Source organism: Lagenorhynchus albirostris, chromosome 7 (genome assembly GCF_949774975.1).
Source record: "Lagenorhynchus albirostris chromosome 7, mLagAlb1.1, whole genome shotgun sequence".
In the NCBI taxonomy this organism is placed as follows: Eukaryota; Metazoa; Chordata; class Mammalia; order Artiodactyla; family Delphinidae; genus Lagenorhynchus; species Lagenorhynchus albirostris.
In genome coordinates this window covers 47,604,051-47,625,301 of record NC_083101.1, presented here as the reverse complement: position 1 = coordinate 47,625,301, position 21,251 = coordinate 47,604,051, and the positions used below count along the sequence as shown (strand labels likewise).

The following is a 21,251-nucleotide window of genomic DNA, read 5'->3' as shown; positions in this document are numbered from 1 at the left end:
CAATAAATAACAATACTACTTTCTTCCTTCCACACAGGGCTGATGTGAGAATAAAATAAGAACTATAGGACAACTTCAGATTTTAAAAAAACTATGGAAATAAAATGTAGTAGCGTTTTGTTACAGGTGATTTGCATCCTTCACTTCAGAACACACCTTAATTTTATCCCTTAGTTTTTTTATATTCTTGTCATCAAAAATATCTTTCTTTTTTAAGAATGAGAAAATGCTCTCAACTGAAGTTAGGTAAGTCACATGTGAATACTGCGCTCTAGACTAAACGAATCATGGCACAAACCTAATTTTTTGTGACTTGACTCCTCAATCAATTGTCAGCATATACAGGCTATTCTTATGATATATTAGTGTGACCAGAACAAGGCAACTATCTTTGAAGAAATTAACTAGCTTCAGTATGGCAGTTGTCCTTATATACCTGTACCCAAGTAAATGACATGCAATGCTGATTTATTTTAAAAGATAAAATCATTTGGTTTGTGGACATTGCCAGTTATTATGCTTGGAAGAGTTAAATCCATAAATTCCTAAAATATGCTATTAGAAGGAAATGAATATCATTGTTCTTTTTTGTTTAATACATGCTAAACAATGGTTGGTCAATAGTTTGTCTCTTAAGATCACTAACTTGGGGCATACCATACTGGTTGGACAGGATCTCAAATTGTGACTAACTTTTAATGAGTGCTTTTAAAAACACGTGTTGCCTCATGACACTACACAATTGCTGCTTGAGTAGGGCTTTTTGCATTCCAATTGGATTATACATAGTTGGCCTATGTAGCTCACTACTTTAGTTTACACTTTATTTTTTAGGTGTCAGTGTGTTGAAAATCTGTGAAGAACATTGTAGAAAAGTAAATCCTCCTCTTTTAGAACATTGCTTAGCAAAGGTAATATTTTCTTTCTTAAATGAATTTTTCTAACTTTCGAATTTTGTTTTGTGCCTTTTAAGCAAATAACATATAATACTGCTAGGTTACCTTAGGAACAAGCCAGCAGGTTTGGCCCTATTTGCAAAACAATGAACATACCAGTGTTAGTATTTGAGTCAAAACATAGGACAAAAACATAGACAGAATTTTACTCTGCAAAATGTTGTGCTTTTCTTTTTTTCTTTTTTCCTTTACTATTTAGAAAACCTTGAAAGCTATAGGGGAACACTTTCTACTTGTAACTTTAATAGAATGCCCTAAACTAAAAGGCATCTTTTTATGGGTTCTGCCTCTGCTGTCCTGATTAATTGTGTGACCTCAGCAAATCTCTTAATTCTCTGAGCCTCAGGTTTCTCATCTGCAAAATGAAGATAATTATGCCTGCCCCTAGCCACAGGAATGTGGCTAAGAATAGCAGCAGGGAGAATTTTTATGAAGGATTAGGCATGTGGTTTATAGATTTATGATAGCAGTCTTTTACATAAAAATTATTTAGTTTGCTATTATTTTTATAGTGAAAACCAAAAAGACCTGTTTTATAATAAACCATGTAAATAAATAACCTTTCCCTAAGCATGCTTTTGTCTAGACACCTGATCAAAGTACAGACATGTCCCATAGATATGAAATCACTCAAGGACTTGCATAAGCAAAAGAACATTGACCAGAACTGTAAACAACCGAGCAGGGAGTTAAACGATAAGTACAGTAGAAGATTTCTCGAGAAGCTAGAAATACATGTATTTAGCCCTATCTCCTCTAGTTTTGAGAGACATCCTCTGTTGGAAAAGAATGTATCAGGAACTCTCTTCCCTGTGCTTCCCCCAAATACTCATTAACTCTCCTGTTAATTAAGTTGTACTATTTTCTGTATTTGATGATGAGAGTAACATGGGGTTGTGAACAGTAGAGGGAGAAACAAAGGTTGAGTATCACTGATCTGGAAATTACCCAGATTTCCTAGCATGTTCCTAATCTTAGATTCCATAGCTAATTGAGATTTGGTCTGACGTTTGACCTTTTAACTAAGGCAGGGTTAAAACATAGGGAAGAGTGAAGAAGTAATTCCCCAGCTTTCAGAGTGTTTAGATTTGGCCTAAATTCCAGGAATAGGAATAAAGGCCATAAACTATTTCTATAAATTCTATTTTTCCTGACCATGAGAAAGTCAGAGTAGAAAACAGATGGTTTCTATACAGTGCAATACCACTGTGAACCATGTCTGAATTAAGGGACTTTAGACATACAGACTGAGAATCTAGGATTAATTACATTTAGGGGTGATATCTTTTGATATTAAACTTTGGAAAAGCTTCTTAAGTAATAGCTCTTCTGGACTCTTGACCTATGTCTCTAACATAGGTTTTCCTGTCAGTTCTGAGGTTATTCTGGACAACACTGTACGTTTCAACAAACACTGTATGTTTCAAAGATTTCTCTAAGTTACTCGATTGGAAATCAAAGTGCATCTTCCCAAGTAATGATGCTTTCAACGGGGAAACTAGAAATCAGACTGAGATTTAGTTTCTTTTTCTTTTAAATTTATTTATTTATTATTTTTGGCTGTGTTGGGTCTTCATTGCTGCACGCAGGCTTTCTCTAGTTGTGGCGAGCAGGGGCTACTCTTTGTTGCGGTGCGTGGGCCTCTCATTATGGTGGCTTCTCTTGTTGTGGAGCACGGGCTCTAGAGTGCGGGGGCTTCAGTAGATGCGGCACGTGGGCGCAGTAGTTGTGGCTCGTGGGCTCTAGAGACAGGCTCAGTAGTTGTGGCACACGGGCTTAGTTGCTCTGCGGCGTGTGGGATCTTCCCAGACCAGGGTTTGAACCCGTGTCCCCTGCATTGGTAGGCGGATTCTTAACCACTGTGCCACCAGGGAAGCCCTGAGATTTAGTTTCTAAAAGAGAGACAGTATGGAATGGTGGGGCAAAATATGGAATTTGGAGTCAGCATGCTCTTGAGCCCTGGTTGTATGACTTTGTAGTTGTGTGATTGTAGGCAGATTGTTAAACCTGTCTGGATTTCTTCCTTCATCTGTAAAATAGGAATAATACTATTTATCCCTAAGATAGTCATGAGGAAATGATATGATTAACTGTGAATATTGATTTTTAAGATGATACTATATAAATGTCATTATTATTATTACCATTATTGTTATTATTTCTTCTCACACTAACCAGTGGTGTTTCAACTATAGTAATCAAATTTCTTTCTAAGGAAAAGTGTATCACCTCCTTGGTAGACATCTAGGTTGAAGGAGAGAAAAAGACAGAGAGAGAGTGGGCAGGTGAGTGAGTGAGTTGATGACTAAATATTGAGGAATGTATAATTTTAAGGGGTAATCAGAGGAAGAAGTATTAGCAAAGGATCTTAAGAAGGAGCAAATGGAGTTTGGGGTACAATCCTACATTGTAAGGCGGGTCTTTTTTCAGGAACGACACAGATTATCCCTAGATAAAATCATTGACATTTTTGACCATTTACAGCAAAATTTTGAGGGAGAAAAAACTTACTTCCTGTAAAACTGCTCTGACAATAATGCTATTTCCTCTTAGAGAAGTTATTCTTGGGTTGTTTATTTACTAAAAACGTCCCATAGTTAATGATAAAGATGGCTTAAATATAATTGAAAGCACATTATCTTAAAATACTAAATTCCCAATGTTTTAATTGTTGTAAGGCAAAATTTCTCTTGTCCTCAGGAGATTATTCTATGTTCTGCTTATAATTTGTTCTTAGCATTGCATTTTGGGTCCTTCTATGGAAATATTTTTTAACATTCATAACATGTCCTCCTGAACTGTTCCTTTTAGAACAAGATGGAGAGAATTAAAAATCTTCATACCAGAGTGCTCTTTGTTCCAACTGACCACACCTTTTAAAGATGTGATTGGTTTATCAGTGCAGTGATTTGGTTGTTAGAATCCTTCAGAAATATTTGCTTGTTAAAATTTACAGCGCCAATTTATTTTAATTTTTCCTTAAAAGTAAATGAGTGAAATATACTTTGGAAAAAAAATTGCTTTCTTAATAGGTTTTGCTACTGCCAGAAAATATTGCAACAGCATGTTTCTGCATGTAGGCAGGTGTGGCTTCTTTTAAGTGTCTGTCTGCATTCAGCTTGTTAGTGAAAATCTGAGTAGTGTGCATGGCTGCTGAAATAAATCAGTAGGTAGTTTGTACATAGACCCTCTCTGTATAATTGCAACTGACAATAGCTCTACCCACTTTTTGAGAGAATAGTCCTCTGTTTAGGATGATCAGAACTCATTTTATATTCAGTCTTTGGATGAAAATGCAATTGTTTATTTTTGCAGATGTCGTTTGTTAAACATTTCAGTAGTAAAAAAAAAAAAGTGGGAGAGGGAATCCAATATTATTTCGTGACTAGAAAAGCTAGTATTGTAAATATGTTGAACAAGAGGAGAATTTTGAGTATTTCTAGTATATATTTTCACTTTCCTCTGCTTGGTATTGGTGTTTTAAGGACTTAAGATGAATACAGAGTGAATGAGAGGAAGATGGACTAGACTTCAGGGAGTAAAATTAATTATTTTAACTTACGGTAGAAAGATACCTCATTTTATGCCGTAGGTATCTTTTAATTAGAATTTTATATAGTGAAAAATCAAATATTGGTAACTGAAATGGTTATGTATTTGATGTATATATATATGTATGTCAAGTATTTTAGAACACTAAGGTAATATTTTGCTTACGAATGTTGAGAGCTAATCTCTAATTAGCTACATTAAACCAATGTAGTTTCCTAAAAAGAAGTAAGCATATAGTAACTTTGGTCTTCTATTTATCCTTAAATGACAATAAAACCAATTTTATTAGGAGAACTCACTTCAAAAGTATTTCTGGTCTATTTATATAACTAGCTCATTTTGTGAAATAATAAAATACATAAAAATAGTAAGACTCAGTAACTTATCCAAATAAGGTATTTCTGAGAGTAACAGACATTCAGACTATTACTTCTTATTACATTAAAAAAGAGTTTGTACGTTTGAAAGTTTTAAGAGACTAGAACTCAGTATTAATATTCTGGATCATGTAATAGTGGTGTCCTATCTATAGTAATTGTGGTATTGTTGATTATAGCAAGAATGCTTTTTTTTGCGGGGGGGGGGGGCTGTCCTGAGAGGCTTGCGGGATCTTAGTTCCTTGACCAGGGATTGAACCTGGGCCCTTGGCAGTGAAAGAGCCGAGTCCTAACCACTGGACCGCCAGGGAATTCCCAGCAAGAATGATTTTTAATTCCCTTTTTGAAAAGGAAAGTGGCAATGTCTTCTATTCTTTTTAACTTTTTAACTGCCAGGATAAAAAAACAAAGCAAATTTTTATAGACAATATTAGGAAACATTTGCTTTAATGTCCAAATAATTATGTACTTGATTTAAGAAAGGGACAGTTATTCTTTACTATGAGTTTTTACCTCTGATAAAATTCCTGTTATTTTTACTCTTTTGTTGAAATGAGATAAGAACTTGTTTTGTGTAAATGAGAATTTGCATGTTCATTAAAAGTTTTCTGATATTTATAGCATAGTACATTTAAAAATATACGTATTCAGTCAGAAGTTGGAAACAAACTCTCAAGAGAATAGGTTAAGTAAATGAAAGTATTACTCTGAGAGAATAAAATACAGCCAATGAAAACATGTTTTAAAAGTATATATACTCTTATGAAAAAAATTGATAAGTTATAAAGCAATGCATACATTAAAAAGTGCAAATTTCTATAAATATATATGCTTGAAATGCTGGAAAGTATAGAATCTCTGAGTGATAAGACTTGTCTTTTTCTCTTTATCTGTATTTTTATAAAAATTTCTACAATGTGAATATTTATATATAAGTGCTCATATTGTTTTAAATCTATAAAATTGATCAGTAAAGTTATTTTTCATTTACAAAAGTAATAAATTCTTGTCATAAGAAAATTATACAATATAGTATACCATTGTTAATACACAGTGGGGAAAAAATGCATTAAAAGGAAAGAACTAGTTGTAAAACCAAATGAGGTGGTAGGAGATGAACAAAATTTACAGACTACTGGACAGAATACAAAAGAGATTTCTACGTGAAGCTTGAACTCTGTTTTTTCCGCTTCCCTGTACATATTTATTGAGTGATAAATTTGATTTCCTAAAGTGTTATATAATATGATAAACCAAAGGCTAGCTATAAGAAATTGAACTCCATCTAGTTAGGATAAACTTTTTCTTGGTTTGTAACCAAAAAAACACTTTTAACATATAAATGTACTTTTAAACGTTTAAAAATAAGGACTTGAGCTTATTCTACAAGACTTTTAATATTCTACTGTTCTTCTAAGATATATAAAATCTTTACTTCTATTTTAGGTCCTTTTAACCCTTTTATATGAATCCTCTAGCAGCTGAACTAAACACCAAAACCAGAGACGTTATTAAAACAAATGGACAGGGCTTCCCTGGTGGCGCAGTGGTTGAGAGTTCGCCTGCCGATGCAGAGGACGCGGGTTCGTGCCCCGGTCCGGGAAGATCCCACGTGCAGCGGAGCGGCTGGGCCCTTGAGCCGTGGCCGCTGAGCCTACGCGTCCGGAGCCTGTGCTCAGCAATGGGGGAGGCCACAGCAGTGAGAGGCCCGCGTAACGCAAAAAACAACAACAACAAAAAAATGAACAAACAACTATGGACCAATATCCCTCATTGAACATAAACACAAAAATCTTCAGTGAAATATTAGCATATTGTATTCACCAATAAGAAGGATAATATACCTCAGACAAATGAGGTTTATCCCAGGAATGCAATGGTGATGGATTGGAATAGTCAGTATTGTTAAGATGTCAATTCTCCCTCAAATTTATTTATAGTTTCAATATAATCCTAATTGCAATCATAGCAGGCTATTTAAAAAAATTTTTTAACATCTTTATTATAGTATAATTGCTTTACAATGGTATGTCAGTTTCTGCTTTATAACAAAGTGAATCAGTTATACATATACATATGTCCCCATATCTCTTCCCTCTTGCATCTCCTTCCCTCCCACCCTCCCTATGCCACCCTTCTAGGTGGTCACAAAGCACTGAGCTGATCTCCCTGTGCTATGAGGCTGCTTCCCACTAGCTATCTATTTTATGTTTCGTAATGTATATATGTCCATGCCACTCTCTCACTTTGTCCCAGCCTTCCCTTCTCCCTCCCCGTATCCTCAAGTCCATTCTCTAGTAGGTCCATAGCAGGCTTTTTTTGTTACAATTAAGAAATTGATCCTAAAATGTATACAGAAAAGTAGAGGAACTAGAATAGCCAAAACAATTTTGAAAAAGAACAAATTTGGAGGAGACACAGTACTGACTTCAAGACCTTAAAGCTCCAGTAATCAAGACAGGGTGGTACTGAAGAAAGAGTAGACACAGATTAATGTGATGGAATATTGAGTCCAAAATAGACTCACACATACTTAACTTTTGACAAAGATACAAACATAATTCAGTGATGCTAGAACTTGGATGCCCATAGATAATTTATAAATTTATTTATTTATTTACTTATTTTTGGCTGCATTGGGTCTTCGTTGCTGCACACGGGCTTTCTCTAGTTGCGGTGAGCGGGGGCTACTCTTTGCGGTGCGCGGGCTTCTCATTGCGGTGGCTTCTCTTGTTGCAGAGCACGGGCTCTAGGTGCACGGGCTTCAGTAGTTGTGGCACGCGGGCTCTAGAGCACAGGCTTAGTAGTTGTGGCACACGGGTTTAGTTGCTCTGCGGCATGTGGGATTTTCCTGGACCAGGGATCGAGCCTATGGTCCCTGCATTGGCAGGCGTATTCTTAACCACTGCACCACCAGGAAGTCCTGCCCATAGATAATTTAAAAAGAACCTCCTACCAGTATTTTGCACCATGTACAAAAATGAGCTCAAAATAGATCATAGACTAAATGTAAGGCCTAAAATTACTGAACTTCCAGAAGAAAACGTAGGTAAAAATCATGATTCTTCAAAGACTTCTTAGATTTGACACTAAAAGCATAGTCCGTAAAAGAAAAAATCGAAACATTGTTCTTTGAAATTTAAAAGATTTTATCTTAGAAAAACGCTGTTAAGATAATGAAAATAAAAGCACAGATTGGGGGCTTCCCTGGTGGCGCAGTGATGGAGAGTCCACCTGCCGATGCAGGGGACACGGGTTAGTGCCCTGGTCCGGGAAGATCCCACATGCCATGGAGCGGCTGGGCCCGTGAGCCATGGCTGCTGAGCCTGCGCGGTATATATTTGCAAAGTATGTATCAGTAAAGGCCAGGTATCTAGAATATATACAGAACCTCACATCAAAATAATGAGAAAACAAACAAAACAATACAATTAAAAGAAAAAAAAAAACGGCAAAAGATTTGAACAGATACTTCACTAAAGAAAATACATGATAGCGTGTAAGTGCATGAGAAGATATTCAACATTATCAGTTATTAAGGAGATGCAAATTAAAAGCATAAATAGATAACTCTATCCACCTATTCAAATGGCTAAAATAAAAAAAATATTTACAATTTCAAGCACTGGAAAGGATGTGGAAAAACTGGATCTTCATGCATGGCTAGTGGAAATGCAAAATGGTATAGCCACTTTGAAAAATTGTTAGTTTCTTAGAAAGTTAAGCATAAAATTATCATACAACCCAACAGTACCATTCTTAGATAGTAAATCAAGAGAAATAAAAACATTTCCACACAGAAATTTGTATGTAAATATTCATTAGCACCCCAAACTAGAAGAAAAATGTCCTTCAAGGGCTTCCTTGGTGGCGCAGTGGTTGAGAGTCCGCCTGCCGATACAGGGGACACGGGTTCGTGCCCCGGACCGGGAAGATCCCACATGTCACGGAGCGGCTGGGCCCGTGAGCCATGGCCGCTGAGCCTGCGTGTCAGGAGCCTGTGCTCCACAGTGGGAGAGGCCACAACAGTGAGAGGCCCGCGTACCGCAAAAAAAAAAAAAAAAAAAAAAAAAAGTCCTTCAAATGGTGAATGAATAAACATTATAGCACATCTATGCAATGGAATACCATTCACCAATGAAAAGGAATGAGCTCCTCATATAGTTATATACTTGATCATTTCATTTATATGACATTCTGGAAAAGGCAACACTATAGGAGCAGACTGAAAATTAGTGTTGTCTGGGGGTTGTCAACAAAGGGGCATGAGGGAACTTTTTAGAAGGATGGAAATGTTCTATATTTTGATTGTCAGATTCACAGAACTATACACCTAAATTGGGTGAATTTTACTCTATATGTATTATACCTCAAAACTGACTTAAGCTGTCAACCTTTTTTTAAAAAAATTAATTAATGTAGAAAGAATGATAGAGTTAGCATTTAAAATGATTGATTCAGACAAAGAACCTTGAATGGATGCTAAAACCATGAAGCGAAATGTTATTGTGGAACAGCATATTGACATGACCCCTATACATTATTGCTAATCTTTGTAATTTGAAGAGATCTGGACAGTCACTACCTTAACCAAGTGATCAGTCAAATTTCTCATCACTGACTAGGTGAGAACTGGACATCTTGTGCCTCCTGACTTGGAGTAATATGGAGTACATAGCAGCAGCACAAATGAACTATTCTTGTCAAAAAAATCTTAAACCTGGGTCTAATCAAGCCTTTAAACCTAACCTCCACCTTGCAGAACTATAGGACATAAAGCAATGAGTTAAATTACACCAAGAGAAAACAATCTTACAAATACAGAATGTGGAATATTCTCAAAGACAACTTGCCTGGTATTTTCAAAAACATCAGTGTACATGTATAACTGATTCATTTTGCTGTATACCTGAAATTAACACAACATTGTAAATCAACAATACTCCAATAAAAATTTTTTTAAAAATAATTGAAAAAAAATCAGTGTAATAGAGGGTAAAAGAGGAAAACCCTTCTAGATCAAAAGAGAGATAACAAACTGAGCTTGAATACTGATTTGGGGGGGCAGGGGAGCAGTTGAGGACATTTCAGTGTAGACGGGCTACATTCAATGATATTAGAGAATTATTTTTCATTTTTCTGAGGTGTGGTAATGGTATTGTGGTTAAGTAGGAGAAAGTCTATTTCCAGGATATGTATGATTGACAGGTGAATTGTCTCGATGTTTGCAACTTATTTTAAGTGTACACACACATAAAATGTTAACAGTTGTCTCTAGATAATGTATATGGCTATGCGTTAGTATTATTGTTTTAACTTTTTTCTGCATGTTTGAATTTTTCGTAATAGAGGTGAATGTTTTTAGAACTCATTTGGGAGAAAGTATTTATTGAAGATGGCCTTATGATTTGCAGTGCATTTCTATGGATCTTATGAATATCAGGCCTCTGTATCTACTTTGCACACCCGAAAATAACTTTTTTACTACATTGTGTTTGGCATGCTATAACACCGGCCTACTTTGAGAACTAGGGTAGAAAACAGCTCTGTGAAATACTTTGAATTATAAGGATTTTTTTTTTTTTTTTTTTTTTTTTGCGGTACACGGGCCTCTCACTGCTGTGGCCTCTCCCGTTGCGGAGCACAGGCTCCGGACGCGCAGGCTCAGCGGCCATGGCTCACGGGCCCAGCAGCTCTGCGGCATGTGGGATCTTCCCGGACTGGGGCACGAACCCACGTCCCCTGCATTGGCAGGCAGACTCTCAACCACTGCGCCACCAGGGAAGCCCTGTAAGGATGTTTTTGAGAGCATTGTTTACTGTATTATATGGTGTCCTTTTTGGGAAAATGAAACTTTGGATTTCAATGACAAGAATAGTTGTGCTGCTTCTGAGAAACTGGATTTTTGGCATGTTACAAACATTGAATCAGGTAGGTGAGCAGAGCTCATGTTTTTTTGACTGCTAGAAAACTCACATCTCACTTGTGGCTGATTTCTAGCAAGTGCACTTCCCAGCTGTACTCCTGACTGCTTTGTAATTTTCGCTACCAACTCTCATTATTCCCTCAATCTGACTCCCTCATCTATTTTTGGTTGTATTTATTTTATAAGATACTTTATGCCCAACAATGTTCTAGCCATATTAAAAGGATTTAAAATAATACAGTTTATGATTTGAAAGTCACAACCTAAAATACAGATTTTCACATTATTATTATTAGTCATATAATATCTTACTCCTAAATTCAGAGATCCTTTATCCTCTAACCAAATTTAGAATAAAGGAGTGTTACTAGAAAATTTAAAAATATATACTTTTAAATGTAGTTAAAATATAAAATTCCTATTTTCTGAAATAACACTGTTGTAGCTATATTGGCAGCAAATACCTTATTTTGGTGTAAGGCAGGGGAGAGAACACGGCCATTCCATTCCATTCCATGGAAATTAAGCTGCCATTAGAATTGGCATTTTTCTTGAGAATTTGATTTTTTTTCCATTAATGAAGGAAAGTAAAATATGCCATTGTTTTACCTTTAGCATTTCTGAAAGAATTTTGATGTACAGAAAATCCTAATGAAAGATTATATTAGTTGCTCTTGAATGTTATTCAGATTCTTGCCCCCCAACATAGTAGTGCCTTCCTTCTGTTAAATGATACTTTATATTTTATAAAATATTTTTCAGCATCAGCATATTGATACAGATGTTATATTTACAATTTGCTCTTGCTGCCTTATTGGGGTTGTAGTCCTCACCCAGTTTTCTTTTGGGGATTGCTGTGTATTTTACCACTGATGCATTGTGGGATAACAACATTTAACAGGGATAACAGCACTTACTATAAAATGTGTTGTATGAATTAATAATGGCTTAGACAGTTTTTAAGACTATGTGTATGTGAAGTAGGAGTGTCTTCTGATACATCTTAAGTCTATTCTAATTTTTAAAAGAAGTATTCATTGATAAAGAAGGTTTTCTTTTTTTAGCTAAGATTCTTAAGTCCAGTGGAATCTTCCACTGATGATTTTTTTCCTTTAGATATCTGGATAGTAGCTTGTTAAACTAAATGATCTTTAAAGGCTTTTGTACTTATAAAACTAAGTTTTGATTTTATATTTGAACATGCTTAAATCTTAACCTTAAATAACCTATTATCTTCTACCATGAGGGACATGCTAAAATTAACTGCCAAAACAGGGTTAGTTGTAAACATAGGTGTAAGGTAAGATTGCCATCTCCTTTGCTCCAGGCAGAGTGATTCCTAGAACTAGGATTTGGCTTTCTTTGCTCAGTTGTCTGGAATTCACTTTTTCTAGTTTGCCAAAAGACAGTAAAGCAAGGTACACTGTTTTCTTTCTGCAATTATTTTTAAGTGAAAGTACTGTTCATTCTCATTCATTCATTTCTTTTCTCATTCATTTCTTAACACATGAAAATCAAGTTTAATTTTGTAGTAGTGCCTACTGGTCATGTGGATGCTGTACAACGTCTCCATTTATACTGCTTCACACATCACACACAGGACAAGTTCCCACAAAGACCTGTTTTGTTCTACTCTCGATCCACCCTAAAGAAACCAGTTTCCAAACTATGCACAGCTTTGTAAATCAAGATGAAATGGTCGGAAATTGGAACAGAAACAAGCAAGAAACCAAATAATCCTTCCTAGTTAACAAGTAGCGTGTGTTGTATATAATAAAATTGCAGGTAACAAAATGGTGTGCATTCTAAGAACATTCTAATTTGAAAGTTTATATCACATTCATATTATAATCATAGATCAAGTCATTAGTTTGTTTCTATTATTGTTAGAGTTAGGAAGATATAAGCAATGCTTTCGGTAAGATATTCTAGGCAACAGAGGGCAGTGAGAATCAAAGATGAAATGTGAACCTTAGTTCTGGATATTTCTTAGCAAGCCCTGTATGCAATAACTAAGTGCCAAGGTTGATAAGAAGAGGAGTTTGGTGTTAGGCACAGACTTCCTTCTTTCTGGCAACAGTCAGTGGACCATAGAAAAGAGGGAATATAGTGGCATGCAGAATTTATCTTCCCAGGGACTCTCCTTCTTGGTCAGGAAGATAAGAATCCCCACACACAATTCATAAGTAATAGAATATGTTTTTCACCACAGCGTGAAATTCACACATAATGTATTCACAGCTTAATTTATGGTTTTTGAAAATACCCTTGAAATATCTCTTTGAATAAACGTTTTGTCATTATCTTACCTTCTTGTTTAGAACTTTAAAGAATATCAAATGCTGTTTAGAAGTTTTGTTTTCTTTCAGATGATTTCTAAATATTGTGATTTTAACTCAGTATCAAATAACCTTCCAAAGAATCTGCATCTTTTGGGATGCTTTTTTTTTCTCCTTTTGAGAAATTAAAAAAGGAAACAAAGGAAGCAAACTTAAAATGTCCTTTCTTCATTATTCCAACAATAGGCAAAGACCAGGCTTCCACAACCAAAGTAAGTTAGAGAATTCCCAGAGTACTTAGTGAAAATATATAGTCTAGGTCCTGAGTCAAATAAATGTGTTATAAAATATAAAGCTGTTGTGAGAACACATGACACATTTAAAAATTTTCCTTCCTCATTTCGCAACACATTTTGAGACTAATATTATAATAAAAATGTTTATTTTCTTCATAAAGCCCCTTTTCTACCACAGTCACATGCACATATTTATTTTCTGTTTTGAAGAAACCAGGTTAGCAAGGTAACTTTTCTAAGACATCTTTACATGAGAATACAAAAGGTTTAAATTGAATAATTAAATACCTTCTTGCTTCCAGTTGCTTCTCCCTGGCTCTCCTTTCTCAAGTTTCTTAGTCTCTGCTGTCCCCTGCAGACTGACAATTCAGGACTGTCTAATTTCTCAGTTTAATTTCTCATTTCTCAGTGGTAAGATTTGACTTGTCAAAACAGTAGTCTTAAAATATGAATTAGACTTTCTTTTTTTTTTTTTTTTTTTTTTTTTGCGGTACGCAGGCCTCTCACTGTTGTGGCCTCTCCCGCTGCGGAGCACAGACTCCAGACGCGCAGCCTCAGCGGCCATGGCTCACGGGCCCAGCCGCTCCGCGACATGTGGGATCTTCCCAGACCGGGGCACGAACCCATGTCCCCTGCATCGGCAGGCGGACTCTCAACTACTGCGCCACCAGGGAAGCCCTAGACTTTCTTTTTTATTACTACCTTTTTTTGAGATATAACGTACATACAGTAAAATGCATATATCTTAACTATACAGTTTGAGTTGTAAAATAAATATGCATCAGAATCAATGGGGATGTGCTTAAAATACTCCTTCCAGGAAATTAAAAAGCTCCCTAGATGATTCTGAGCTACAGGCAGTTAAGGATCTTTGCCTTTGTAAAGAGCCAAATTGATAATGTACATAGAAATACATAGTATACCATAAAATGTTAACCCAGGTTGAAGTTAGGTTGCTATTTAAAAAAAACACTTAGGCCTTCTCTAGTGGCGCAGTGGTTAAGAATCTGCCTGCCAATGCAGGGTACATGGGTTTGAGCCTTGGTCTGGGAAGATCCCACATGCCATGAAGCAGCTAAGCCCGTGCGCCACAACTACTGAGGCTGTGCTCTAGAGCCCGCGAGCTGCAACTACTGAGCCCACGTGCCACAGCTGCTGAAGCCCACACGCCTAAAGCCCGTGCTCTGCAACAAGAGTAGCCACCGCAATGAGAAGCCCGTGCACCACAACAAGGAGTAGCCCCCACTTACTGCAACTAGAGAAAGGTCGCGTAGCAACAAAGATCCAACGCGGCCAAAAGTAAATAAATTTATAAAAATAAATAAATAAAATTAAAATTAAAAAAACCTTAAATTTCTCATGTACCTTTTGGGGTTTGTAATGCTGGCTCACAAGTGAAATTCTCAATTTGTTTTTCTGTTTCTTTTTAAGAAAATTAATGCAAAACTTCATGATGGAGTATGTCAGCGTTGTAAAGAAGTTCTTGAGTGGCGTGTAAAATACAGCAAGTACAAACCCTTATCAAAGCCTAAAAAATGGTAAGTTAAGTTTCTTAATTACCTCACCAGTACTATCAGTATCATAGTATATGACTTCATTCCCTGATTTTCAAAATCGTGTCCAGATAAATATTAAGGTGAATAGAGAAAAAATTTCCATTCCCTGCAGAATAGAATTTCATCTTACATGCTGAATCCTAGCTTGTGAAGGCAAATAGATTGAAAGGGTGGATTCACCATTCCCCTCTCCCCATTCTCCCCTAAATAAATAATGCACCATTTTTATAGCATCTTGTTCATAAAATGAGACTAGGCTTAAGGCAGAGAAGGGAAAGTTTGTTTTGCAAAATTCTCTCTCCCACTGATGAGATAATAATGTTTACTATTTAATTTACTAAATTAATATTTTTTACCAAAGGGGGTCTTAAAGGGGGTCTTAAAAAGGGTCTGACCTTTTAATTTGACCCATGAAGATTGCTGAAATGCCTTAGATTATCATAAATAAATCACTAGATTGATAATTTATAATTTCATTCCTTTGAAGTTTTGGGTCTACATGAAGAGACACTGGACTTTGTTTCTCACCTCTCTGTCCTTTACCCTTCCTCTGTAATTTTGGCATTCTGTTTTATCAGCTTTATGTACATCCTGGTGCAGCTCCCTTACATCCTTTGGCTCAGCTGAGTAAGGGCCATATTGGAGGGTAATTGCTGCCTAAAAGAGAAAACTGATTATTTTACATATAAAAATTAGCATTAATATGTACAATATTATTTTTACAATTATGAGTTTTAATTTGGTAGTCTATATAGTAGCTATTTAGAATACATTTGTTCATTGTTGCTTTATTTTACTTTTAGCTATTCAGTAATAGCAACTTCCTTAAATGTATTCCCTCTCCCTTTTTGGGAGGAAATTTTAATTAAAGTTTGGAAGTCAGTCTAAATAATAAATATGGGGCTTCCCTGGTGGCGCAGTGGTTGAGAGTCCGCCTGCCGATGCAGGGGACGCGGGTTCGTGCCCCGGTCCGGGAAGATCCCACATGCCGTGGAGCTGCTGGGCCCGTGAGCCATGGCCGCTGAGCCTGCGCGTCTGGAGCCTGTGTTCCACAACGGGAGAGGCCACGGCAGTGACAGGCCCGCGTACCACAAAAAAAAAAATAAAATAAAAAAAAAAATAATAATAAATAAATATGATATAACCTTTGCTGTTTATTTCTATTGAAAAATTATGTCAGCTTTTTTGTGGATCTTTAACTCAAGCTATGGGGTAATTTGTTTATTTGAGAATTTTAATAGCTTTGAATGTTTGGGCATTTTAGTTTGCTTAAGATGCTGCTTTTTTTTTTTTTTTTTTTTTGCGGTACGCGGGCCTCTCACTGCTGTGGCCTCTCCCGTTGCGGAGCACAGGCTCCGGGCACGCAGGCCTAGCAGCCATGGCTCATGGGCCCAGCCACTCCGTGGCATGTGGGATCTTCCCGGACTAGGGCACGAACCTGTGTCCCCTGCATCGGCAGGCGGACTCTCAACCACTGCGCCACCAGGGAAGCCCAAGATGCTTCTTTTTAATGCTGAAAGGTTAAAAACCTCAAGTAAAGATAGACTAACTTCAGCTTTTTATTTCTGTATTGCTTTTTCAGAGCAAATTTTTAGTATTTATTAGAGGTACAGCTGACCCCCTTTTAAATAGCTATACAAGTTTCTGTCTCCTGTCTTCCAGTCTTTTCTTTGTATTCTCTAGCATTTCCTCCCCAAAGAAAACACTTAGAAAGAAAATTTTAAAGTTTTATGCTCATTGGCCCAAATTAGCAGTAGGGAAATTTGGCAACTGTTTGTACTGTTCAGTGCTGGATTTCCACGAATGGATTAACTCTGTTTCCTACCACAGAAATTAGATGCTGATTCACTATAAACTGTGTAGTTTTAGTTAATAGGCCTAATACAAGATTTGTAGTTTTTTTGAATATTTTCAACAGGTCTTTCTTTTTATAAAGGTATTTTGAGATTTCATCACCAGTCTCCATTTTTCTCTTGGTAGTGCTAGTTCCTAAAAGAATTTTTATAGGTAGTAAGTATTTATGTAGCTGTAGAGTTTTAGTAGATTCATGATATAACAAAGGAAATAATTTAAAAACATTTGTGCCTTATCCATTATCTGCAATTTAATCTCTTATCTTTAATTTGTGCTGCATCCTTTGTTTATCTTCATTGAATGTGCCAGTATATAAAAGCTCATATCAATTATTATACATTTTCCAGATGCTGTGATTTGCTAGAGAATTTCTTTTTTTAAAAAAGTTTTTGTTGAATTTGTTACAATATTGCTTCTGCTTTATGTTTTGGTTTTTTGGCCCCAAAGCATGTGGGATCTTAGCTCCCCAACCAGGGATCAAACCCACACCCCCCACATTGGAAGGCAAAGTCTTAACCACTGGACCGCCAGGGAAGTCCCATGCCATAGAATTTCTGAACTTAGTTATTTTAGACAGCTCTTGAATTTTTATTCTTTTTGTGTATTACTTATGGCCTTAATATTTTTATGGCTCCAGAAGAACTTGTATACTATAATTCCTAGAAGAACAGATATTTTATTCAGATAGAAAGACTCCGTTAAAAACAAAAGGAAACAGTAACAAATCTTATGTTTAGTTCCAGAAAACTTACAACACAACAACCTAAGAATGGTTGAATGTGGACACATGGACCCAAAGGTCAGCAACTCTGTCCTGTCTTGGAGTCAGTGAAGTCCTTGGAGTCAGGGAAGCTCATGGTGATGTTGCCAATAGCCGGTAGTATGTGACTCAGAGGTCTTCGAAATGAGAGCTAGAAGAGGACCTCAGGAGCTGCTGTTCTATATCACCCTGAAGCAGATGAGGTTAGCCATAGAATAGCTCCCACTGAATGCAAAATGAAGGAAATATATTATACAAATACCGAAGTACAGGTAACAAGACATTAAAGCCTAAAGGAAGATCTCTAGTAATAAAGAAGCCCAAGCTAATACAAAAATGATAGCTTATGAGAGACTAAGAAACTGCTAGTTAAAACAAGTCTGAACACGTTATTTAGGAGGTCAACTTGCCTGGCCTAGAATATCATGAATTTCAGGCTACGTTAGAATTTTAGATTACATTAGGCATTTTAGAAAGCCTAGCTTTCAAACTCCAAACCAAGATTGAGTGTTATAGAAAGCATAAATCACCTATGTACACTTTGCTGTCTCTGCATATCAAAACTTGACCAATGCTATAAGGTTTTTAAATCCATTGATGAACAGTGCTTAAAGTAGCGTAGCTTGTTTTGAAATTTTAAATGTTTTGTTCAAGCTAATCACTTATAAATTAAATTTGTCCCTTGTTAGGATTTGTATAAGAAGTTTACTTTGACACTAGATGTGTCTTTTGTGTAAAGATTCATTTTCCAGCACCCTGAATATTACTTTTGGTTAAAACGCTGAGCATTGTTTCATTTGTCTGTCTCATGCCACAAATTATGTAACCAAATGATGTACATAAAGAAAAGTTCAGCAGAACATAAAATGGAGGAGGAAGTACTGGTTATAAGTGACATTTCTTTTGGAATGGGATAATATTCTGAATATTGGGAAAATTAATGCCTTTTCTCCCATTTGTTTGGCGTGTGAATCACCAAAAACCACGCACATCTAGCAAATTTCCATTGTCCATGGGATCTGATACCAAACAGATCCAAGAAACAGAGGTTGACATCTAAACTCTTCAAACTTCTTCATTCAACCATGGGAAGCAAAAATTGTACGGTGTTTGTAAGTGGCAGAAAATATTTTCAGGTTTCTCTTTTTCCTTCAGTAAGGTGATGTGCTACAGGATTTTTATAAGCATGTTCTTTATGACAATTTCTTCCAATAACTGAAAACAACCGTGGACCATTCCCAGAGACTTTTAAGAAAAGAATAGATGTCCTAACTTTAGCTGAAAGAGGCAAGAGTTGAAAACTGTTTTTGCTAGAGAGAGATGGGATGATGGCTGTGAGGGGAAGGGGATAAAATGCATGTCACGTATTAGTGATGTGTGAACAATGAGATACTGATATGATACTACCCTTTGATATGATCAGATAATTTAAATGTCATTGAGTATGCAAAGCTGTAGGTCTTTATAGAAATAAAATGAAAGGCTCATAAACATAATGCTTAGTTTTTTACAGCTTCTCATCTCTGTAAAAGTGCTAAGATGAGCTGCCATCCTTATTTTCCACTGTCACTTAATCAGAGGTCAGCGTAGTTGTACCAGGATTTCCCCATCATTTTGGCTCGTGTTTTTTTATTTGAAGGCGAGAAATCGCTACTCCCTGGTGGAGGGCTGTTGTGGTGCTATGACAGACATCTCCCTTGACCCCTGAATGGTATAATCATTATTAAGATTACTGCTAGATGTAGAATTGTGGTTCAGGACGAGTCTAGATCTTTTTGTATAAAACCTCATTTTTCAAGGGGAATTACCTGGTGGTCCAGTGGTTAGGACTCTGCACTTTCAGCGCTTTCACTGTGAAGGGTGGGGTTCGGTCCCTGGTTGGGGAACTAAGATCCCTGCAAGTCACGCAGCGAGGCCAAAAAAAACCCCCAAAACCCCTCATTTTTCAAGTGCCTTGTTTTTTTTTTTAACATCTTTATTGGAGTATAATTGCTTTACAATGGTGTGTTAATTTCTGTCAAGTGTCTTGTTTTTGACTTTTGAGGGAAAAAAAAAAAACCCAAAGATAAATTAAAACTATTCATTACCATTCCTGGTCAATCACAAGCCATTCATGAACACTGTAAATAATTTTAGGTGTGGAGCTGAAAATTATTGGAAAAGCAAGAAATCTTAAAAATATAAAGTGATTTGTATAACTCTTAAAAGAAGAAAGGAATCTTGATATTTTTCACTTAAAACTCATTTATAGACATTTATATTATTTTCTGGATACTAGAAATACAGATGGTTAAAAGACTGTCCCCTTCCTCAAGCAATGTAAGGAAATGAAATGGGCTCTTTTCTTTCTTTCTTTCTTTTTATTCTGGGCTCAGAGGGATTAAATGTCTTACCAAGATAAGAGTGTAAAGCAAATGGAGTTAAGATTCAGATGCAAATTGTCTTATTGCAAAGCTCTGTTTTTCCACTTTCCCACAGTGATTTCTGTGTTTTATTATTCATTCAAAAAGTTCTTTTTCCCTCTTCACCTGAGCCTAATACTATATTAATTTTTATAAGTCACCTATCTTGTTTATGGAAGTTTCCTACTGCTGAGTAGTATATATAGTCCTGCTTTTTTTTTTTTTTTTTTTTTGAAATGCCTGTATCTAGACAAATTTTACTTTTAGGTCCTGAAATGCCTAAGGCATAGAAACTTCATATGCCTTGTGTTTCAGGTAACCAAGCAACCTTTTTCTCCTGTCAATTTTGAAATGTGGTAGGCAAATACCCACATATCTGTTAGAGTCTCTAGCCTGTTTGTTTTCTCTTCCTACCCATTAAAAAGAAATCACCAATAATATAGTGTTAGCTCATGTTTGACATAACCATTAGAAGAGAAAGGAGAAGCTAGTATAAAATAGCAACAGACCACAAACAGATTAGAGTCTGGGAGGGGAGGATTTTGCCTCCCAGGGGATATTTGGCAGTGTCTGGAGACTTTTTGATTGTCATGACTAGAGAATTTGGGAGGGATGCTACTGGCATCTAGGAGATAGAGGCCCAGGTGTAGGCTAAACAACCCACAGCGCCCAGGACAGCCCTTACAACGAAGCTATCACCGCCTGACCTGGCCGTAGTGTCGTGGTTGAGGAACCGTGTTGCATACAAAATAGGTGGATACCCACAGGGTCAAGCCACTGAAATGTCATACGTATTTGGTTCAGTGGTTTTCAAACTTTGCAGCTGTAGAGTTTTTGAATAAAACAAAAGGTTACCCAGGAGTCCACTGAATGCTACAGACCAAAATGGAGCTGCCCTGAATGGAGAGAAGACCTTAAATGCCAAAGGAAGAATGTTGATTGAAAGTAGATTTCATCCGAAACATATTTCAAGTGAAGAGGAGAAGAACTGGTGTACCATACCTTGGAACCACATTGCTCTGGGGATGTCTGGCCAGTTTCATGACTTGTGGGTGCTTTATGCCTAAAACAATGTTTGCTTTTCATTAAACAAAGTCACTCCCCCTGGTCCTCACATCCAGGTATTCACTTCTTTTTTAATTTATTTATTTATTTTTGGCTGTGTTGGGTCTTCATTGCTGCGCACGGGCTTTATCTAGTTGCGGCAAGCGGAGGCTACTCTCAGTTGCGGTGTGCGGGCTTCTCATTGCAGTGACTTTTCTTGTCGCAGAGCATGGACTCTAGGCACGCGGG

The 21,251-nt window shown here is 36.6% G+C and overlaps 1 protein-coding gene across 1 annotated transcript in view; it reads left to right on the top strand.

Annotated features, from left to right (window-relative positions):
* The window catches only part of C7H9orf85 (chromosome 7 C9orf85 homolog), a 65,741-nt gene that overhangs the window by 13,723 nt on the left and 30,767 nt on the right, over nt 1–21,251 (top strand). Inside the window, exon 2 of the mRNA XM_060154980.1 lies at nt 14,818–14,924. Within this exon, the coding sequence (XP_060010963.1) occupies nt 14,818–14,924 (107 nt within the window). The remainder of the gene's footprint in view (nt 1–14,817; nt 14,925–21,251) is intronic.